The 20,707-nt window shown below is 41.3% G+C and overlaps 1 protein-coding gene across 2 annotated transcripts; it reads left to right on the top strand.

The window, feature by feature from the left end:
• On the top strand, positions 1–18,436 carry qtrt2 (queuine tRNA-ribosyltransferase accessory subunit 2). Of its 2 annotated transcripts, none has more exons than XM_084939338.1 (8): positions 1–465; positions 559–614; positions 2,595–2,671; positions 2,776–2,985; positions 3,844–4,043; positions 5,988–6,157; positions 9,823–9,937; positions 10,094–18,436. In XM_084939338.1, the coding sequence occupies exons 1-8, from the start codon at positions 248–250 to the stop codon at positions 10,344–10,346; spliced, it is 1,299 nt and encodes a 432-aa protein (XP_084795464.1). In that variant the 5' UTR covers positions 1–247; the 3' UTR covers positions 10,347–18,436. The 2 variants fall into 2 exon arrangements, with proteins under 2 accessions (XP_084795464.1, XP_084795465.1); XM_084939339.1 differs by having other exon boundaries at positions 2–465; positions 5,988–6,139.
• The last annotated feature ends 2,271 nt before the right edge of the window (positions 18,437–20,707 follow it).

Consider the following 20,707-nt stretch of genomic DNA (forward strand, 5'->3'; position numbering starts at 1 on the left):
CTTGTAGTTCCTGTCAGCCCATGAGGTTTTGTTGGTGAGCTGTTTGATTTTCAGCGTTTCTCACGTAAACAAGCATCCCTGTGAGTGTGTAGGTTTTATCCAAGTGTCGGACTTAGAGCGGTAAATATTCCAAATACACGTGAGTGGGAAGGCTAGCTAGCTACGTGGCTAAGTCAAAACCAGTAACACTCGTACTATTTCAGCTGTTGGAGGGAGTCCTTTTAGCGCTTCGACTGGAGTTTTTGCTATGGCTGGGAGCAGGATGCAACTGGAGCTGTCCCGCGTGGTTCAGGGAAGAAGTCGGCTGGGTGTCCTGAAGGGACTGGGCAGGACGGGGCAGCATTCACTGGAGATCCCGGGGTGTCTGCTGTACACACACTTTGGCACCGTTCCCCACCTCACTCAGGACACACTGCACACGCTGATGAGCCTCCCCTCTGTCACTCAGATCACTTTGTCCCACATGTAAGCTGTCCCATTATGGAAACGCCAAAGCACGCACAGTGATCTCCTTTTATTTTTCAAATCTAAACCACATCTCAACCATTCTCCTTCTAGAGCTGAGCACCAGGAGGTGCTGGAGGAGTTTAAGGATGGATTCAGAAAATTCGCAGGTAAAAATTTACATTTTTCATAATTTCCTCTTTCTCTCTTTCCTTTCAGCATGTTTATCTTACAGAGAGTAATGAGAGCAGAAGAAGAAGAGGATGACAGGAGTTCAAGCAAGGCAGCATTGATTACGCTTAAATTATGATGACACCCAGAGCTTATCCAATGTATTCATATGTATTCAGTATTGATTAATAGGTAATCTATCATCATTTCTTTTTCTTTTTTTTTTTTTTTTTTACCTAAATGGATATTATGAAGTGTTGCAGAGGGGTTGACTGATTATCTGCCGTTCTGATTATTGGAGCTGATATTCAGACTTTTTCCATTTATCACTATTATTATTGTTGTTTGTTATTAGATTTATGGCACGATAAATTAATTTAGCACATCTGACGAGTCACATATTTAACCATACAGGAGACTACTGATCCACAGGTGGGTGTAGAGTAGTAGATTTGTGATTGGAGCAGCTCCAGAGTGGCATATTACACGTTAACAAAAGAAAAATAAATCCATATAGAGAAGAGAGGTTAGCTTGAGGTCATGAACAGATATCCAGACATTCTCCTTCAGGATGTTTTGGTAGGCAGCAGAATTCCTCTTTCTATTTACCACAGCAAGTCTTCCAGGTCCTGAGGCAGCAAAGCAGCCCCAGACCATCACACTACCACCACCATATTTTACTGTTGGTATGATCTTTCTTTTCTGAAATGCTGTTTTACTTTTACCTCAGATTTAATGGGACACACACCTTCCAAAAAGTTCAACTTTTGTCTCGTCACGCCACAGAGTATTTTACAAAAAGTCTTGTTTATCATCAAGTTGTTTTTTGTCAACACTGAGATGAGCTTTTATGTTCCTTTTGCTCAGCAGTGGTTTTTGTCTTGGAACTCTGCCATGAAGGCCATTTTTGCCCAGTTTCTTTCTTATGGTGGAGTCATGAACACTGACCCTAACTGAGACAAGTGAGGCCTTCAGTTCTTTGCAAGTTGTTCAGGGATATTTGTGACATATTGGATGGGTCGTCGCTGCACTCTTGAGTTAATTTTCGTCAGCCGGCCACTTCTGGGAAGGTTCACCACTGTTCCATGTTTTCAGCATGATAATATCTCGCACTGTGGTTTGCTGGAGTCCAACAGCTTTAGAAATGGCTTGATAACCTTTTGCAGACTGATAGATTGCAGTTAAAATTTGTTTTTTATTTGTTCCTGAGTTTTCTTGGATCGTGGGATGATTTTGAGGATTTTTTTGCTTTACTCCACTTTCTCATACAGGTCCTATTTAAGTGATTTCTCGATTGAGTATGGGTGTGGCTAGAGAAATTGGGGGGGGGGGGTAACGCTTCCCCCTTGATAATAAACACATTCATTTAGACATGTGTGGATAAATTAAGTCTGAGCTCCTCTAGAAGTACAGTAATGAAAACAAACGTGCAGCATTTTGGTGAATGTGCCATGCTTACCAACCATATAAACCTTTAAAAAATGGCAACTGCATTTTTATTTTAATACATTGAAAATGATTTAGTCTCCCGTTTAGGGAAGCTAAAATGCCAGAGTGGTGTGATGGGTAAGTGTAAATGAAGAAGCTGTAGATTTTAAAGCAAAAATGTGTTGCTGTGGACATGGCCTGGGCTTCACCCAGCCTCAGGCAGCCACTTTAAGAAAATTAGACATGTAACCACGGTATCATCGCTTGGAATAAACTATCATTGATTACTACTGCCTCTGCCTCTGAAGCCCCTGAAGGGAGAAGCAGTGATTGAATAGCCTTTGCTGCTATTAGACAGTTTTGTTTTCTCACCTTCTGATCCTCTGCAGCGGCTGGGTTTGCTGATAAGGACACAGCTCATTCCTCTCTCAGTCGTCACATTAACATGCAGAGTCGAAGTGCCTCGCTCTGTCACCTGGCTTCACGCTCGACCCTCTTAACCCCTTTGCTGCTGTGTTCTCTGTGAGTGATGCGGTTACGTCTGGTTTCAGGTCTTCATGATACTGTGCTCTACTGCTCCCTTCACGACCCTGCCACGCCCAGCCCGACGGGTTACACCACCAACAAGGTGACATTGCTCATGCTGTGGTAAACTAAAGGCCCTGGTGACTTTACTGCTGGGTGCGATCACAGGTGAAATGGGTTTCTCATGTATTTTTGCTTTGTTATTAGACGGTGTCAGTGTGGGGCAGCGGTGGGCGGATAGAACTAACGGTGGCCAAGTTCATGGCTCTTCAGAAGACCGTACAGCCAGACTGGTACCAGAGCATGTGCGACGGAGAGACCTGGCAGAACAGCGCTTCTCGCAAACGGGTCAGAAAGTCGGTGGATCGGACTCTCGCTCATTTGGACGAGTGTTTGCTGGTGCACCAAAAATCAAAGGTACACAGTGAACACACACTTTAGCAGCAGCTGAGCACGCTTGCATCTGCGAGTGAGTCATGCATCGCACAGACACACAAGACAAAGATTGACGTTAGTGCAGTTGTGACAGGGGCTGCTGTGCATCTGTACTACAGCTGGAAGCTCAGTGAGATTAGGATGAATTCATTATCAGTGGGTATCTACACTATCAGCAGGTGAGTGATGGTGCAGCATCAAGCATGACTAATAGAATAGTCTGCTTTGCTTTCTTTTGATTGCAGTCAAAGAGTGGCTCATTCCATGAGAGGGTGGACTGAGTAAAAAGGATTAATATGAAGAGGTGCGGGGGAACTGTCGTGACTCGTGCATATGACATCTTTGCTCTTTTACGCCTCAGTGGATAATAGATTAAAAAAAAAAGCAATGTTCTCCTCTAGCCCTAGGACATATTAGTGGGGTTTTTTTCTATGCTTATATATGTTCTGTAAGTCTTTGCTAATTGCTTGTAAATTTATAAGCTGTTTCCTCACCTGAACGCAAACCAAATGTTCCTTGAGACAATAAACTGAGACTTTGGAGTCACATTAAGCAGAGAGGACTGACAGCATCCTGCAGGTAATTCATGACATGGGTGCTACGGGGACTGTCTTAGCTCCTCGTGACTTGCAGTCAAATTCATGCCTTGAATGTACAAACTTGCAGATGGGCTCTGGCAAGATTAAAGCCTTTAATTTATTTATTTTTGCAGCTGCAAATCTTGTCAAGGACCGTGCGTGCCCATGAAAATCTAGATTTTGATCTCTTAGCTCCTTCTTTCTTTTGTCATTTTGGAGTGTTTTGGCAGTTTCTAGTCCCCTCGCTGTCTGTCATTTCTAGGAATTGGAGGGAGTGGAGGTGTTTGGTGTGGTGGAAGGAGGCGACATCCTGGAAGAGAGAGTACGCTCTGCCAGAGAGACCGCCAAGAGGCCCGTGGCAGGATTCTGCCTGGACGGCCTCCAGACGGGCTCCATGGACCAAACTCTGAGGACCCAGCTCATCACTGCTATGATCAAGGAGCTGCCTGAGGACAAACCCAGGTTTGCCTTCTCGTGGCTACGTGACCTTTGTGAATTGATTACAGCTCAAACAGTTTTTCCCATCATTGAATTGGAAAGCATTCACCGAACGCAGTCAGGCAGGACCAAACAGAAAGAGCAATAGTGGGGCTAAACAAACGAGCCCTCTCTGCTGCTGTTTTTCATTTTGTGCCACCAGGACAATTTCTTCCACGCTGTGCATTTATCTAGCAGTTGGAGATCTGACTTTTGAAGCTTTGTGTCTACACAGAATCTCACTGCAGGGCAACAACTAGTCATTATTTTCAGCATCAATAATTGTTTTCATTACTACTGAAAAATGCACTCTGCTAAAGGCTTAAAAATGCCCATTACCACGGAATAGTCATGTTTACTCGGTCACATATTTAATTTAGGATTTCCACTGGCAACAGTTTAATGTGCAGATTACTCAATTAACTATTTGGTTAAAACATCAGAAAATAAAAATGTTAAAATGTCCGTTTCCAGCTGTTCCAGTTCAGGAGGATATATTCAGACGTCATGGCAACAGATATTTTGAACTTTCTGTTCATTTTTTCGAAAAAAAAATTGTTCTCATGAATTTTTTCCCTCATTTCTTTCATCTATTAATTTACCTGTTTGTTCAGCCATGATAAAACTAAATAGAAGAGTGGAAATGGACAACAACAACCGACTGTACTGATTTTATTTGTGAATGTATTGAAGAGGCAATCCACGTTTTTGTCACAGTGGAACACATTAAGTCTTATTTAACTGACAGATCGATTAGCTGCTCATTCATTTCTGATAAATGTAGCAATTAATGTGTAAAGACGTTATAATTCAGAGGCTGAGAAGCCGCATTTGATGTATTCTGCAAAATCAATTAATTGTCCTGCTTGATTAATTATAAGTGAAAACCCAGCAGCTATGCCTCGCCCCCACCCCCTCCGCAATCTTCAAGCGCTCATTATCTCAGCTCGACCTTAAAGTGCTGGTGTCATTTAATTTTCATCCGTTGCGCTGCTCTTTATTACATTTCTTCTTTGCTGAGACAGTTTTTTGAGTCACTTTTATAAGACAAAATGTGCACATTCAAAAAGGAAAAAGTAGAAAAGTATTTTTTAGGTTGGAAAATCCACGTCCGCATTTCCTTTTACAATTCTAAGAGCATGATACACAGTCACTGCCACTTTATTAGATACATCATGAATTTAATTAAAGGGGAAAAGGTTAAAAACTCATTAGCAGCTATTTTGATAAGGAGTTTATTGTTACCTCGGTTGAAGATTTGCTCCTAAATACAATGTACGTTTTGTCCTGTTGGATAATTAATTTAGATCAGTTTGGACAAATAATCATTTGTCTCAGACACATCCTTCTATGCAGCTTAAAACATGGCAGACTACAGTCCCTTTAGAGACTTCGGGGGGGTGTTCCTCCACACTGAGTCATCCTTTAGGAGTTTACTCTCTGGAGATCATGTCACATGAGCCCACCTCTCTAGGAGGCGATGGAGGAGCTCTGCTCGTGGCTTAAAGAATGGAGCTACACAGAGAGCTACTGTAATCAGAAATGAGAGGTCTGTGATCAGGAGCTTCCCTAAGTTGGCTTGTTAACAGGCTCATCTGGAACACCATAGGGCAGCGTCCCCGCTGGTTTTTCAGGCTGTTAGAGAAGCAGCTTCCTACCAGAAAGTGGAGAGGAGTCATTATCGAATGCTAAATTCGCCTTGACCTTGATGCCTGGAGGCAGAGAGTCAGGAGGAGCCCGGGAAATGGGGAAGGCACCAACGAGCCAACCAACACTCCAGAGAAGAAGCGTGCTGCTGGTGTTTGTGAAAGGCTTTTGTCTGCCAGTAATATGTTGTTGACATTTTGCATCAATGTTTAATTTATTGAGTATTCAGCTTATTGATTTTTGGTGTCTTTGTGCGCGTTTGTGTGTGCGTGTGACTCTCAGACTCCTGCACGGTGTGGGACGACCTGATGAGGTGCTGGCGTGCGTCGAGGCCGGCGTGGACCTGTTTGAGAGTTTTTTCCCCTTCCTGGCGACGGAGCGAGGCTGCGCTCTCTCCTTCGGCTTTGACATTTCCACGGACCCAGAGCGCGCAGGTAGAGCGCCCCCTGCAGGTGTGGCGAAGAGCTGTGCTGAGACGTAGTTAGCACTTTTAGACCTCCTCACATTTATCAGCTGAAGTTGTGTCATTACAGCCAGTAAAAGTAAACTGAAGTGAAAAGAAAGTTCACTTCATTGGTAGTTTTTGTGCACACATATAAATCTATAAGCTCTTTATGTTTCATGCATGTAGCCCCTCAGGACCGAACTCCATGAATAAAACATCTTATTTTATTGTTAATAATTCCATAGTTTTGCCTTTCACTTGTATTCCAGCATTTAATGGACATCAAACTTTATTATAAATGCATTGTTTCATACTCTGCAGCTCCCACATTTTTCCTGAAAATGATTCTTTCTGGAGCTTATTAGCAAGCAACCGAAGTAGTCATTCTGATATGCAGCATTTGAATCAGAGAGCGCAGAGATTTAATTTCATATTCAAACTGCAAAAAGGAAATGAGCGGAGAAGGCTAAAATTAGGCATCTTCGAATCTGGCAGCTTGGAGTGTGTGCCTCGAGGAAACTGACCTGTTACTGTGTAATTTGTTTGGATATTCAGATTATAATGAACCCTGAATACACACGAGTGATAAACAGAATAGTGGATTAAAGAGGTATGACCAGAGCAGTGTGAAAAGATTAAAAGGATATAAATATAGTGGATTTCATGTATGAAAAAGTATTAGTGTTAATTCTTTAGAAAGGGGAACAGACGCTACTTTGATGTGTTAAATGGCACCGAGTCTGAGTTAACTGATAAAACAGAAGTGATGATTAAATATGCTCTAGCAGATTTGTTAATTTCCATAGGAGGAGCCTTTGATGGTGAGTTAAAAAAGGATGGAGTTAATGTTCCTGGTTCTTAAACAAACGGACGAAGGGCTTTCATCTCACAGCGATGCCGTTATCTAGTTTTAATTTGGTGAGAAACGAGGCTGACGGCTGCTGCAGATGGTTTTCACGTAATGAATAGAAATTAAGTGTTACTTGTGATGATTGACATCTGATGTGCGTATGATGGCTTGTAACTTATGCTTTTGTTTGTGTTTGTGTGTATTGTAGAAGCACAAAATCACTTACAAGCAGAAATGCAGTTCATGGTGGGTGAAATGGTATCAAACTGAGAGCAGAGTTACAGCCATCTTGATTGCTATCCTCAGTGAAAATCTACAGGAGCCTTGGCCCTCCTTGTACGCTACTAAGAAGTTGTATTAAACTCATCTGACAGAGGGGAGTTTGGGATCTGGCGCTATGCAGTGCCAGACAGCATTAATCGATTCTGCACATGGAGCATAATGGAGTTCAGTGAAGGTGTCGGACCCTTAGAGAAATTCTAATTCACCATTCAGCCAATTACACAGCCCCGTGAGAGGTATGTCAACACCCTCACTTCCCAGTTAAGGTTCTTTTAGACGTGTCAGAGCATATGCTAATTCACCCGTTCCTCCCTTGTCACCCTCTTAAAGTATTCATCTGTGACACGGTTTCTTTCTCTATTTTTAGAAGCCCCTCCAATCTTTTTATGTGTCCTGACTGCTATTTCTGCCACTTTAAGGCAGGGTAACTGCTTATCTGAGACAAAGCTAAGGAGATTTTAGCGTATGAAAACGATCACGCCATAGAAATGTGTAATTTAAGGTAAAAACAGCTTGCACAGCTTGTGTGTCTGCTAATTGCAGCTAAATTTGTTTGGCTCTAAGCTGTTCCTTGTAAAAGCTAACTAGCGCAGCTTATCGGATTGGCGGTAATGACATCACTGCTGCCTCTGACTTATAGTGCTTAAACTAACTTCAGATCATATAAATTTAAATGTTTGTAAAGATGAACTCATTGACCTGGCTCATTAGTTCAAATAGATGATAGTACACATTTTAGATGTGTTTTACACACAGCCTTTAATTTGCTAAACATCAAGTGTGAGATGCAGTTCTGCGTTTCCTCTCTTATGGTTTTATGAAGGGCCTGTGACAAAGATAGCCTTCGAACTCCAGTCTCTTTCTTCTTAGATCCAGTTTGTGTTGTTGCTGCTTTTTTTCTTTGTGCAAAATTTAATCTCCAGTGAAAGTTACTTCTCGCTTCTTGATGTTTTATTAGCTTTGGTCAAGCTTCATTCCATCCAGTTTTATTCTGAAGCTTATCACCTCCCCTTTTAAGCTCCACACAGACACCATGATAATTTCCGTTTTCTGCTTTGTTTATGCACTTTGTTGCTCTCTGCATCACCTCTTTTGGGTTCCACTAAACCCATTATGCTCTTCTCTTACCGTTTAATCTCTATCTTTAATAACAGACATTGCTATGGATCACTTTTTTTCTTCTTCTTCTCCAGCAAACCCTCCAGTCTTCCTGGTATCTTTTGTCTGTTTCTGGCTAGAGATCTGGTCCTCCTTTAAACAACAGCCCTCTTATTAAAAACTGCTCTTCTTCAACAAGAGTTACCATTCAAAGCCTATGAAACTACACTACTGTGCGGAAGTCATGAGCCGCCCCTCATTTTTTATGTTTTGTTTGGAAAATATGAAATGGGTGGAAAAAATTATTGAGACGTGAAATAAACTGAACGGGTGGAAATAAAGTATAAAGAGCACAACTGATAGTATTGCAGTGTGAGTTTTCCTATCTACGTTTTCCAGACGGTATTCCATGGCAGATTTAAAGCTGATGGTACTTTTCAGCTTTCATTTTTCCAGCAATTTTGACAAGAGCCCCAACAGCAATGGTTGAAATAGAGCCGTAAACCTTGACAGAGCCTGAAACGTGTTTCAAAGATGAATGTAGACACTCAATATTGTCTCCCGAGCTCCTCCATACATATATATGGATGACAAATTTTGATTCATCACTCCATAAGTCCTGTGCTCACTGATTTTCAGTCTAACTCTTGTGTAATTTGGCATACCTCTGTCTCTTCTCCATGTTTCCCTTCCTTAATGATGGCTTCTTGATAGCCACTCTGCCACTGAGACATTTCTGATGAGGCAATTTTTGAAGGAGACACCACACAGCATACTGAGATTTGAGGTTGAGTTAATAGGTCTTTGGGAATCACTTCACTAATGCCCAAAGAAAAACCCTAAAAGACCCTCAGAACGCCTCGAGAACTATTGCTAAAGACCATTTAAAAAAATACAAGAAAGTCCGGGTCCGTGGAAGACTGAGTACTGTAGATTGTGCAGGTTGCCAATGAAGGTTTTGTTTTATGATTTGGTAAAGGCTGTCTCAGTTAGCTCTAGCTCTGCCTCTGTTACTCTGCTGTATGTTGGGTGTTTGTTGTTTATTAGCAGCTACACACATTAATGCCTCAGTTTGTCTGTTAGTTCTGCTTCTCACTTTGCTATTGTTGATAATGTCAGTATAGGTAATATTATGCATCTGGATGGCCAATATTGTAAAAAAATTGCATCTTAATGTTTGAGTCAGCTGTGTATTTATCCTACACCCCCACCCCCCTTTGCATTAATGACTTCAATCACTCATGCTGCAGCCACAATTGGAGCCAATGCCATTTCCAACAGTGACTGTGGATGTTATATTCAAATAGTGGGGGAAAAAAGAGGATGTATAAGTGTTAGCTGCGGTGATACCTGTTTGATTATTGCTGTCATACTCCAATGGGACATGCCATTTGGCCAGGGATCTGTGCTGGGATTTATACGATCCATGCATGTTTTGGCAGTGTTGGAGTTGAACGAAGAGAAGGTGACAGCAGGGGAGAGCCAGCAGAATGGCGATCTTAATCGTCATGATCAAACACAGATGACACCCTTTGAGATGAACCTCAAAGAGAAAAGGTTCGTAGCAGCTATTGTAATACCCCAGTGGGTTTTCTAAGTAGCAGTGTTTGCAAGTTCTTTTCTTTCATGTGTTTGCTGAAGACCTAATTTACATTTATAATGCCTGTTCATGAATTCTACTTAAACTCAAACTGTGTTTGAACTTCTGCCCAGGTATCAGGACGACTTTAGGCCGCTGGTGGAGGGGTGTGGCTGTTACTGCTGTAAGAACCACCAGAGGGCGTACCTGCACCACCTGCTGGTGACCAATGAGCTGCTGGCCGGAGTTCTACTCATGATCCACAACACAGCCCACTATCACGGCTTCTTCGGGGCCTTAAGAGAAGCGTTGGCCACCGATAAACTGGATGTAGTCAAGAAACTAGTACTTGGGCATGGAGGCCTGCAGACAGAGAGAAAAGAGTAAGATGGATGGAAGCCAATAGATGCGAGAGGGAATGAGCTGAGGGACTAAGGGGGAGAGATCTTCTTCAGTGGAGTGACATGGCCAGAGGCAATCATAAGTACTATCTTGTTCTGCCAAGTCCGGTCACACGATGAACTGAACTGTCCTTGAGAATGACACACTCCATATGCTGCCATCTCTTTAAAGAAGAAGATAAAAGGAGAAAGGCGCACACAGAAAACTTTTTGATGTTTGTGCCTTGGGTTTGTGTCCTAGTCTATTGATCTGAGCAGAGGAGACTGCGTCAGGGTTCAGCGGCTGAGGGAACAAAAGGCGCTTAATATGAGGTCAGAAGGAACCTGCATAAAACATATAGTGAGGATGGATGGTGGTTGACTATTGATGACGACTGAAACCTTAATGTGGTCTGATTGTAGGTCGGCAGATGACTAATGTCCTCTGAACTCAGTGACATAGAAGCACAGACCAGAGGGAGAACCAAACGAGTGTGATCAATTGTTAGCGGGGAGACATTAATAAATGCCACCGTTTCTCCTGTTATGTGAACAGGTCATGTGTAAAATATGATTCCAGGAAGGCTTTGTTTTTGTCATTTCATACCTTACTGATCAGTCCTAATCAAACATTTTCCATTTGTTTACGTGCTTCATGAATATTTATAATGTTGCAGTTGGATACCTCCTCTCAAACGTGCGTAGATTGACTTCTTGTCGTTTTCAACCTCACTGCCTAACCAGCGTCTATGTTGAGATGATGCTTTGCATTAAAGAGGACTCCGGCGAGCTCTGGCTAGCTGGAGTTTTAGACTGACAGCTCCCCCCATCCGTGCTGCTGAGAGAGGATAAAGATCAGATAAAGATAGGGGGCTCTGCTGCCTCCCCTGCCATGGTGGAGGGGGCTTTTTTTTCTTCTTTTTTTGTGAGGGCGAAGGGATGTAATTGACTGCCAGACCATGCACACGTCTGTTGGAGGGGCAGACTTGCAGAGAGGAGACTGTGACAGATTTATGTAACAGTAATGAGGATTTTATTTACATTGTGGATTACCTTAACTGGATCCAGTGTTATGAACGAGTGGGCCGAAGGATTTGCTGTCGTCAGTTGGTGGGCATAAATGCTAAAGGCCCAAAGACATAAAAGGGGCTGAAAAAAGATGAAAAGATGGGTGAAGGCTAAAACAAGCAATGACCTTCAGCCTAGGTTTATTTTGAGGCTTAATGGGATGGCAGCAGACAAACTATTGAAGAGAAGGTTGTAAAGTCAATTCCCCTGGTTAGTTGGTAAAAATAGGAAATGAATTAAATGGCTGTTGCCCTCATTTCCCTGGAAAACTGCTGTATAGATATTGATATCTTGTATTCAAACAATCACAGTAGAAGTAGAAGGAAGCTAACAAAACATCAGTTTACTTATGTAATGTGCATTTTTTTTTTCTCCCGTGCAACAAATCAACCCTTGGTTAATACGCACTAATTACAGACCCAAGATTTCATCTGCACTAATTGAGCTCTATTGAGGCTGTTACCGTTGATTGTTGAGTGAATTTTCCTTTAATGAATCCAGACCCCAGCCGATCTTTCATTTTCTTGCCCTGGTTTACTTATTAAGCTTGTGACCTCCAGAAGTGGAACATAAGTGATTGCAGTAATGATAAGATGCAGCACAATAAATAGGAATATAAATAGGAGCGTAGCAGTCGAGTTTAAACATAACAGCTTGAATGTGTTAAGAGGAGAAAATGAAGGTGTAAAAGTGGGAACGGTTTGTGAATTTGGAGCATGTTTAATATCATTTACATTAACACGGGTTCACACAAGGCTGCACTCTGTCCTTCAGAATATGCATAAGAAATGAGTAATAGCACCGTTAGCAGTAATAACTTGAATTGTTTTCTGTTTGACTTTATCAGTTTCCCGCATCTTTGTGGAGGAATTTTGGCCGGCTCTTTTTTTTCTTTTCTTTTTTTTCTTTTGCTTTTTACAACGTTGCTTCAGTTCATTGAGGTTTGCAGGCTTTTATTTACACACAGCTTTGTTCATTTCTCACCACAGCATTTCAGTCACGTTGAGGTATGGACCGCAGCACTTTTTATTCTTTTATTTTTAGGCCATTCTGTTGTAGATTCGTGCTGTGTTTGGGATCATTGTCCTGTTCTATGACCCACTTTCAGCCACAGTTTAGATGTCTGACCGACAGCCTCACACTGTATTATTTTGATATGCAGAGGAGTTAATGATTGAGTCTGCAAGGTGCCCGGGTTTTTTTTCCCCAAACAGTGTTCTGAATACTCCAGATCAGCAAACTGCCAAGACTTCTCCTTTTATAGAGGCGCTCACACTTGCTGATGATCAGTTAAGAAAATGATCTCAATTATTAACACCTGGCTGCTACTGACCCTCTTAATTCCTATAGAAGCAGTAAAGATGTGTATTAAAGTTGGTAATTAAGTTGCAGTGGCTTGTTATTAACTACAGGATCCGCTGTATGATTCTGATTTTGTCTCTGCATGGATGAGCACCAGCGATCATCAGTGAACTTTTACATCCATACATCCCCAGCAGGTCTCTGGGGTCATGTGGGAAAAGTTATTACAATTTATGTAAATTTATTACAGCTTATCTTAAATGTTGACTGGTGCTGTTTTAAACTGGCTATGCTGCAAAGAAGCTGAACAACATAACAATCGCTTTAATTTTAAATTTGCACTTATCTAAATAGCCGTTATCTCAGTCGAATGCAGTTTAAACATTCGCTGTGGATATTTAGTTACATAAAGTAAGAGCCAAGATAATCCGACCACAATATAATCGATCTCGTAATGCACAGGAGTTAATTTCCTCCGAGGAATTTTACAGAGCAGGGCTGATGGTAACGTTCCCTGTGTGCCTCTTTCTCTGACACTGGGCACAGTTTCCATGTAAAAGAGCTCTGAATGACAGTCAGCAGGTGGTCCTCATAGCTCATTTCAACCAATTACACAGATGGAGAGAACCATTCAGGCTTGATCGCTACAAGTATCTTTCTTCCTCTCCGCTCTTCTGGACAAGGCTGCAGCGTGAGCAGAGCATTTATCTCACACTTCACACGGCAGCTGGATTGTTAGCTGCTGTCATGACAGCGCAACGTTAAAAAAAAGAAGAAAAAGGAGTGAGCTCAGCTGCTCTTGCGAAACAACATGGCTTTATGACAAAGTCTCATAAAGCCAGCGGCGTGAGGTGTGGGGGGTGTTATTGTGGTTGAAATGATGGCCAGCAGAGGGGTTTATGTGTGGGGGATTGTGTTGTTAGAGTCTTTTCAGAAGGAAGACAGTGACTGCATTTGTCGCTTATATAAACCAGTGTCCGCAATGAAATGGGAGCTTAAATCTTTGGTTTGAAAAAAGAGCTTTGGTTGTCTGAGCCATGGGTGGATTACTGAAAAAGCCCACTGGCCACATGCCCAGGAGCCACCTGAACCAGTTAAAAAGCTCTGAATGTTTCCTGTAGGAAAGTCAAGCAACTTTCAAAGGGATGCAAAATGACTACAAAGAGACCGATAACGCAACTACAAAGAGACACAAAATGACTACAGAGAGATGCAAAATAGGCACAAGGGGATTCAGAATGATTACAAAAAGACATTTTTTTTTCTGCTTAGCTTCTGTGTAAAGAGAGGGGGTGTGGCCTACATTTCAGTGCCCAGGAGCCCGTTATCTCGATTTGTTCAGAGCTCCAGTTCGTTATTCAAGGAGAAGGCTGGTGATTTTCTCTATTTTCTTTATTAATTCTTAAAACAACAAGCCTGTATTGTCTGACTCACTGTCCAAAACCTGATGTAGCTTAATGATCTTTTGCCAAAGAGCTCCAGTAATCTCTCTGTTTAAACATGTTACTAAACCACACTGTTGCAGTGGGTGGTATGAATTCTCATTACAGAAAACAAAGCCTAGCTCCACAGGCTAATAGCACAACTTTGCTGTAACAGCGTTAGACTCTGTTTTCTCTTCTGAGCATTTTTAGAAATAAGGTTAAATGAATCCATGTCCGGCACATTCTTACTGATTAATTATTGATTAATGCTTACTGTCCAAAGTCAACAGATAGTCATTAAGCGACAGCCTCTTGGGCTGAAAAATTAGACCAGTGTAGAAGAGTTGAAAACTGCTGCTTGAATGGCCTCTAGAGGCTGGCTTGAAAAGTGAGTCAGTGCCCATGATTTTCATGTTAAAATATCTAGATTTACAGCAGAGCTAAGTTTAGAGCCTTGCACAATAAAAAGGTTTTAGTCTCTGTAGCTACTTATATCCTTCATGGCTAATAAATGAGTGAGCTCTGTAAACATTTATATTGTGTTCATCCTTAATGTTGTGCATTTTGTGGTCTCCAGCTGACAGCTAGCTCCTGAGACAATTGGCTAGCTCTGACCTCAGATAATTGGAGTCGCTAACCTTGGCTCTAGACCTCTCAGTCATGTTTGTGGTGTTGGTGCCTTTTGGAGCATTTCAAATGCAAGTATCAGACAAATAATACAGCTAACCAAATTCAGTAATCACATTACAGTTACAGTTATGATGTTACTTGTGATATGCAAGTTCTTCATCATGATGGCAGGATGGAACTAAAACAGCAAACATGCCCTTTTTCTTACTGCACGTGTGCAGGGATGAGGTGAATGGGGTTCATGCAAACATCTGCACAGACAGCATGCTAGTACAAAGCTAGCAAAAAGACAGATAAGTATATGCTGACCCCAGCCCAGCAGCCAGAGCCTGGTCTTATGGAGTCATGTTTCTGCCAATAACAGGAGAAATCGTCTCTTTAAGATGATTTTCAATTTTGCTTTGTGTTTTCAGCTTTGTATTCAAACTTAAACACTAAAGAATAGATCATATTCGTGTTTCTGATTAGAACAGGGATTGAGACTGTAGACTGTTGCTCGGTCATCCTCTCCTTATCTCCAACTGGTTGCAGCAGGTGGCTGCCCCTACTTTGCCTTAGGTTTGTATTGTTAACTAGTAATTATGCCAGTAGAGTAACAAATTACTTTCACCAGAGAATAATTAAATAACGCTTTAAAAAAAGTAATGTATAATATATGGCATTCTTTGAATAACAACTGCACCCATATAGTCTATGGATGCAATTTGCCAACCAAGTTTAGCTAGCTTTGGGTGAAAATATGTTCATTTTCAGCCATTAAGCTAAAATGAAGGCTTCAGACTGGAAGTAAACAACAAATGTTGTTGATGCCACGTTCACTATGTCCAACTGCTCCATACCATCTATGATTTGAAATGATATAGATGTATAAAACACAGGCCTCTCGGTCTGAAAAGTGAAGGCAAAGCAGAAGTCCATCAAAACTATGTTCCTTTAATGGCCAGCCCCCCAAATAAAAACAAAGCAACACCGGATAGAGGTCTATACATCCAGGACTCAGTAAACACTTTGTGGCTGAGTTTATGGGCTCAGCCTCTAGTTTTGAAAGTGAAGTTCATTTTGTAAATTATAATCACTGTTAGTGTTGCTCCATAGCTAGCTGCATGTGATTGTCATTAGACTGTAAGCCTGTAGTGTTGTGGCCTTAGGCTTCACAAAGGGTTTTCATTAACAAACACGTGACGTCACAGTGTCTCCCATCTTTATCTACAGTCTATGACCCCAGAGTCATTAGGATGTGATGTGTGAAACAAGTACAAGAGTTACTATCTAAAGGTTAATATAAGTCAATGCTATTATGATACTGAAGAACACTTGTTTAAAAAGAAACATGACAGCACATAGCAGTGGAGCTTTATGAGCTAAATATGAGATTTAGCAAACAAACATCTATTATTATGACAAATTCAATATTGTTTTTTATGTTTTGTTTTTTTTAAAGAATAAGAAAAAGTGACCAGGCTTATTGTTGAAATGGACACAGGCACAGTATCACCACAGTGGCAGCTTATCTTCTCGGTTTTCCTTCATTTCCCTCAATCAAAAACAATCAGGACACCGTGAACCGAGACAGACGCACCTTCATCGTCGCTTTTAACCCTCTTCTCCGTCCCCATGGTAACCCTTGACCAGGAGCAAGGAGCAGCCCTGCTCCTCACCCCTATATTGCTATAAGGGATTGCTCATCAAACAGGGAGCCAAATTCTTTACCTGCTCCCTGAGGTATTTCAGGATTAGTTTACACACAAGTCATCAGCCAGCATGTTCTAAATTAACCAGGACCTTCTCCTGCTGTCTCCTGCCCCGAGTGAATATTTTATCAGGGCTACAACTCTGCACATCATAATGTATAAGTGTTAGGCTGAAGCATTGAAAGAAGGTCATAACACATTATTGCTCCAGACTTATTGCTTTAGTCACCTCATGACTGTCTGTCCTGATGCCTTGTGTAAATTTAATGGGATGTGATACAAAAGAAAGACTAACTCTCGTTTTGGAGAAGTGTGGAATCTGTTTTCTGTCTGCTTGTATCTGAAAATGGTTTATGTTCAGCTTATTACCACACATGCAGCATTGTACTGTTTGGCTGATACTGCAATACTTTGCAGGCCTGACTGCATGTCACGCTTCATTATTAGGATTTTTACACTGTATAAATCTTCTGTATTTTCTTGTCCACAGGAATTGTTTTGGCACCATTCCTACTACCAAGACACAAATAAGTGTATTTCTATTGCTGTAAACCCCAGATTAGGACTGGGTATCGTCACTGATTTCTATAATCAATTCGATTCTGATTCACAAGGTCCTGATTCAATTCGATTCAGTTTTGACCCAGACAGTCAGAAATATTATAATTCTGATCATTTATCAGTACTGACATTTGTGAGACTTCATCGGAGGAGTAAGCATCACAGCAGATGCCTTTGTGTCAATGTAACTGAGGATAAAACACAGAAAAACGTGAAGATTTTCCTGACCTGGCTTTTTATAGCCCCCTTAAAAATAGGGGGACAGAATACACAAGTTCCACCTGAATCTAGCAGAAAATACTGAGATTATTTAATATATCATAATGAATGACAGTTAATCTCTATTTTAGAAAGATAAATTAATGGGTGAGTTACATTTTTTTGCCCCCAACATGCACATTTAATTTGGTCGTCAATCCTTTAGTTTGCCTGTGCTCGCACACATCCACAGGTGCTGTGGAATATACAGTCGTCACGTTGACTGGAGAGGTTTGCTGGGTCGGCACAAAGTCATATTTCTTTGGAAAAGTGTTTGTTTTTTTTTGTTTTTTTTTAAAAAGCAACCCAAAACTATTTTCTCTGAGTCAGCAAAAAAGAAATTCACAATAAGAAAAATGGGTGGAATTTTTTTCCGGCGATATTAAAATATGATTTTTTTATGACGCGCATATGAATCAAAGGCGAAAAACAATACACCTAGGACAGGAGGGTAAAAGGCATTTTTTATTTCTTGGCAGCTTTAAATTTGTTGAGAGTAATGACATGTCTGCATTATTGATGTGGCAGTTGTTACTATCCGGGGATCTGCTTGATCGCAGCTCAGACCTTCTGCATGCAGTTTCTGCTGTGAGTGTTTATTTAACCAAATCACACAGAGTGCTTCAGGAGGCCGGGTGATGATTCTCTATGTTTCTGTGTTTCATTAAAGCAGTCACAGGAGCCAAAGGAAAGGTTTACTAGGAGGAGATGGGAAGACAAGGCCATGAAAGACTTGACCTTTACTGATGAGTGTAATTTGTTTGTATGGGAAAATGAAGGGAGGAAAGTCTCAATGTGCAAAATTTCTATTTACAGCACTGGAAGGAAGAAGTGCTGTATTAAGGAAATAAGGGTTATTGACGCTAAAACGTTAATACTCCAAGTTACCTGTCACTTACTGCCACTCTTCCCTTTTCATAGAGCAGGAGCTTGCCTGAAGTGGTGTACCTCAAGTGTTCTTCTCCAAGGAGACACAGTATTTCTAGATATGCATTAATTTGCAACCGTCTTACATAATGAGGGATGAGGAGTATTAATTTTAAAATGCACCTTCAACCCAAGTTACATTTGATTCCAAATGTTTCTCTTGTGTTATGTAAAAAGAGCAAATTTATGTGATCACCCTGCCGTCGTATGCAGCAAAAAATAAAATGTAAGCACTTTGAGTGTTTCAGATTTCTATCCATCATCAAATACCTGTCAGACACCCCTGCAGCTCTGCAGCAACAACTTTAAACATGCAGCGATATTTATTTTATTTATTAATTTAACAACAAAGAGTCCTGGAACATCTGGTATGACACCTGTAAAACACTGATCTCTACATCATAGAGTCGGTGTGGGATTACGTGAAGAAACAGAAAACACTGAGACTGCCTAAATCAACCGAAGAATGATGCTACCTGCCAACCACCTTGAAAAACTATGCAAGTGAGGGGGCTACAAGAGCTCACACTACATATTGATTTGACAGGTTTTATGTTTCTGTTGCCTTTGTTGTACTTTATACAAAGTTAACTGCTAAAAAAAACTATTCATTGGTTTATCTTTAAAAGGATCCTCACTTTGCTTTTAGTGCCTACATTTCAGGGCTAATACCATAGATGCAAACAATGGCCTTACATAAACTGAATAATGAATTTAACTTTATCTATAGTACAAGTACTTTTCTTTTTTTATACTCTTTCCTGGTCGTTCTGCCTGCTTCATAATTAATATGATTTTAGTGGGTATGCAGAGTTCTGCACTGAACTCACTGGACGGGTTCAACTTTATGTGTTGTGGTGGTTCTTGCAATTATGTTGTGTTTAGGTTTTGTTTTCAGGGAATGTGTTTTGTGGTTTCCGGATTTAGCCAAGCAGAAACGTCTGGGATTGAAAACTGAACTCATTGGACAAGTAACAAGACCTGCAGTTCCTCTAGGTCAGCGGTCCCCAATCCCCAGGCCACAGCCCGGTACTGGGCCATGAGAGTTGAGGCTTGGGTGTGAAATTTATGGCTTTTGGGTTTTTTATAGTTTTTTATGGAAAAATGTGTATTTATCAACTGGTTGGCAGTGGTTCCTGGAGGTTGTTGGCTCTCACGGGGCGAAACTGGTTGCAAAGAAGGTGCTGCACCAAAACTTGATCTGATTACTTTGGTTGCTAGCAGGCTGCCTCCAGAGGGCACTTCCCATAATGAGACACTTGACTCAGCTTTCACAGAACTGAGGTTAGGCTAGTAACCAAACGTTTTCGTGTTGGTCTTTAAATACTCGCTAACTACTAGCCGAGTGGTTGTACAAGAAACTGGTTGAACTAGAAATGGAGAAAATTCACCTTCAAAGTGACAGTTGGGCTTCAGACCTGCAGCCAACAATTTTCAAAAAATACACCTTTTACTCTGAGTCTACTTTTTCAACTTTGTGTTGGACTTTTCACAGTTTCTCTACAGATCTGAGAGTAGCTGGACACTGTTTGTAGACAGGCCTGTCTCTTCCACAAGTTAATGTCACATGTCTGCAAAACTGTATAGATAAAAAAACATCTCTCATTGGTTTGTAGGTCACATTTTCACACTTAGTGTTTTGGGTGGATAGCAATGAGTTTGTTTGCTCACTAAAATCAACCTATGTTTCACATTCTACTGGGTGGGCCATTTATATGGATACACCGTAATACAATGGGAATGGTTGGTGATATTAAAGTCCTGTTTGTGACACATTAGTATATGTGAGGGGGCAAACTCCTCAAGGTGGGTGGTGACCATGGTGGCCATCTTGGATACAACTTTTGTTTTTTCAATAGGAAGAGGGCCATGTGACACATCAAACTTATTGGTAATGTCACAAGAAAAACAATGGTGTGCTTGGTTTCAACGTAACTTTATTCTTTCATGAGTTATTTACAAGTTTCTCTTTGTTTACAGCCATTGACATGTCGAAGAGGTTAACACGTGAGGAGCGGATCGAAATTGTGTTGATATCTGGTGAACGCAGTAACCGGGTCATTGCAGCAGATTTCAGTGCAAGACACCCTACGAGACCACCCATCTCCCATGCTACAGTTAGCAAACTGCTTGCTAAGTTTCGTGAAACTGGTTCAGTGTTGGATTTGCCAAAATGTGGACGCAAGAAAACTGTCACTAATGAAGAAACATCAGTGGCTGTCCAAGCTTCATTCAGCAAGAGCCCACAGCGTAGCACTCGCCGCATGTCACTGGAGAGTGGCATTAGTCGAACATCCCTTGGGCGGATATTAGTTACTCACAAATGGCACCCTTACAAACTCCAGCTACTGCAACATCTCAACGAGGATGACCCAGATCGGCGCACAGAATTTGCAGAATGGGCAAAACAAAAATTGGAACAGGACCCTCAGTTCACGCAGAAGATTTTGTTCAGTGATGAGGCAAACTTTTAGGTGAATGGTGAAGTTAACAAACAAAACCGCCAC

This window comes from Perissodus microlepis, chromosome 9 (assembly GCF_051167445.1).
Source record: "Perissodus microlepis isolate ML-2025 ecotype Zambia chromosome 9, ASM5116744v1, whole genome shotgun sequence".
In the NCBI taxonomy this organism is placed as follows: domain Eukaryota; kingdom Metazoa; phylum Chordata; class Actinopteri; order Cichliformes; family Cichlidae; genus Perissodus; species Perissodus microlepis.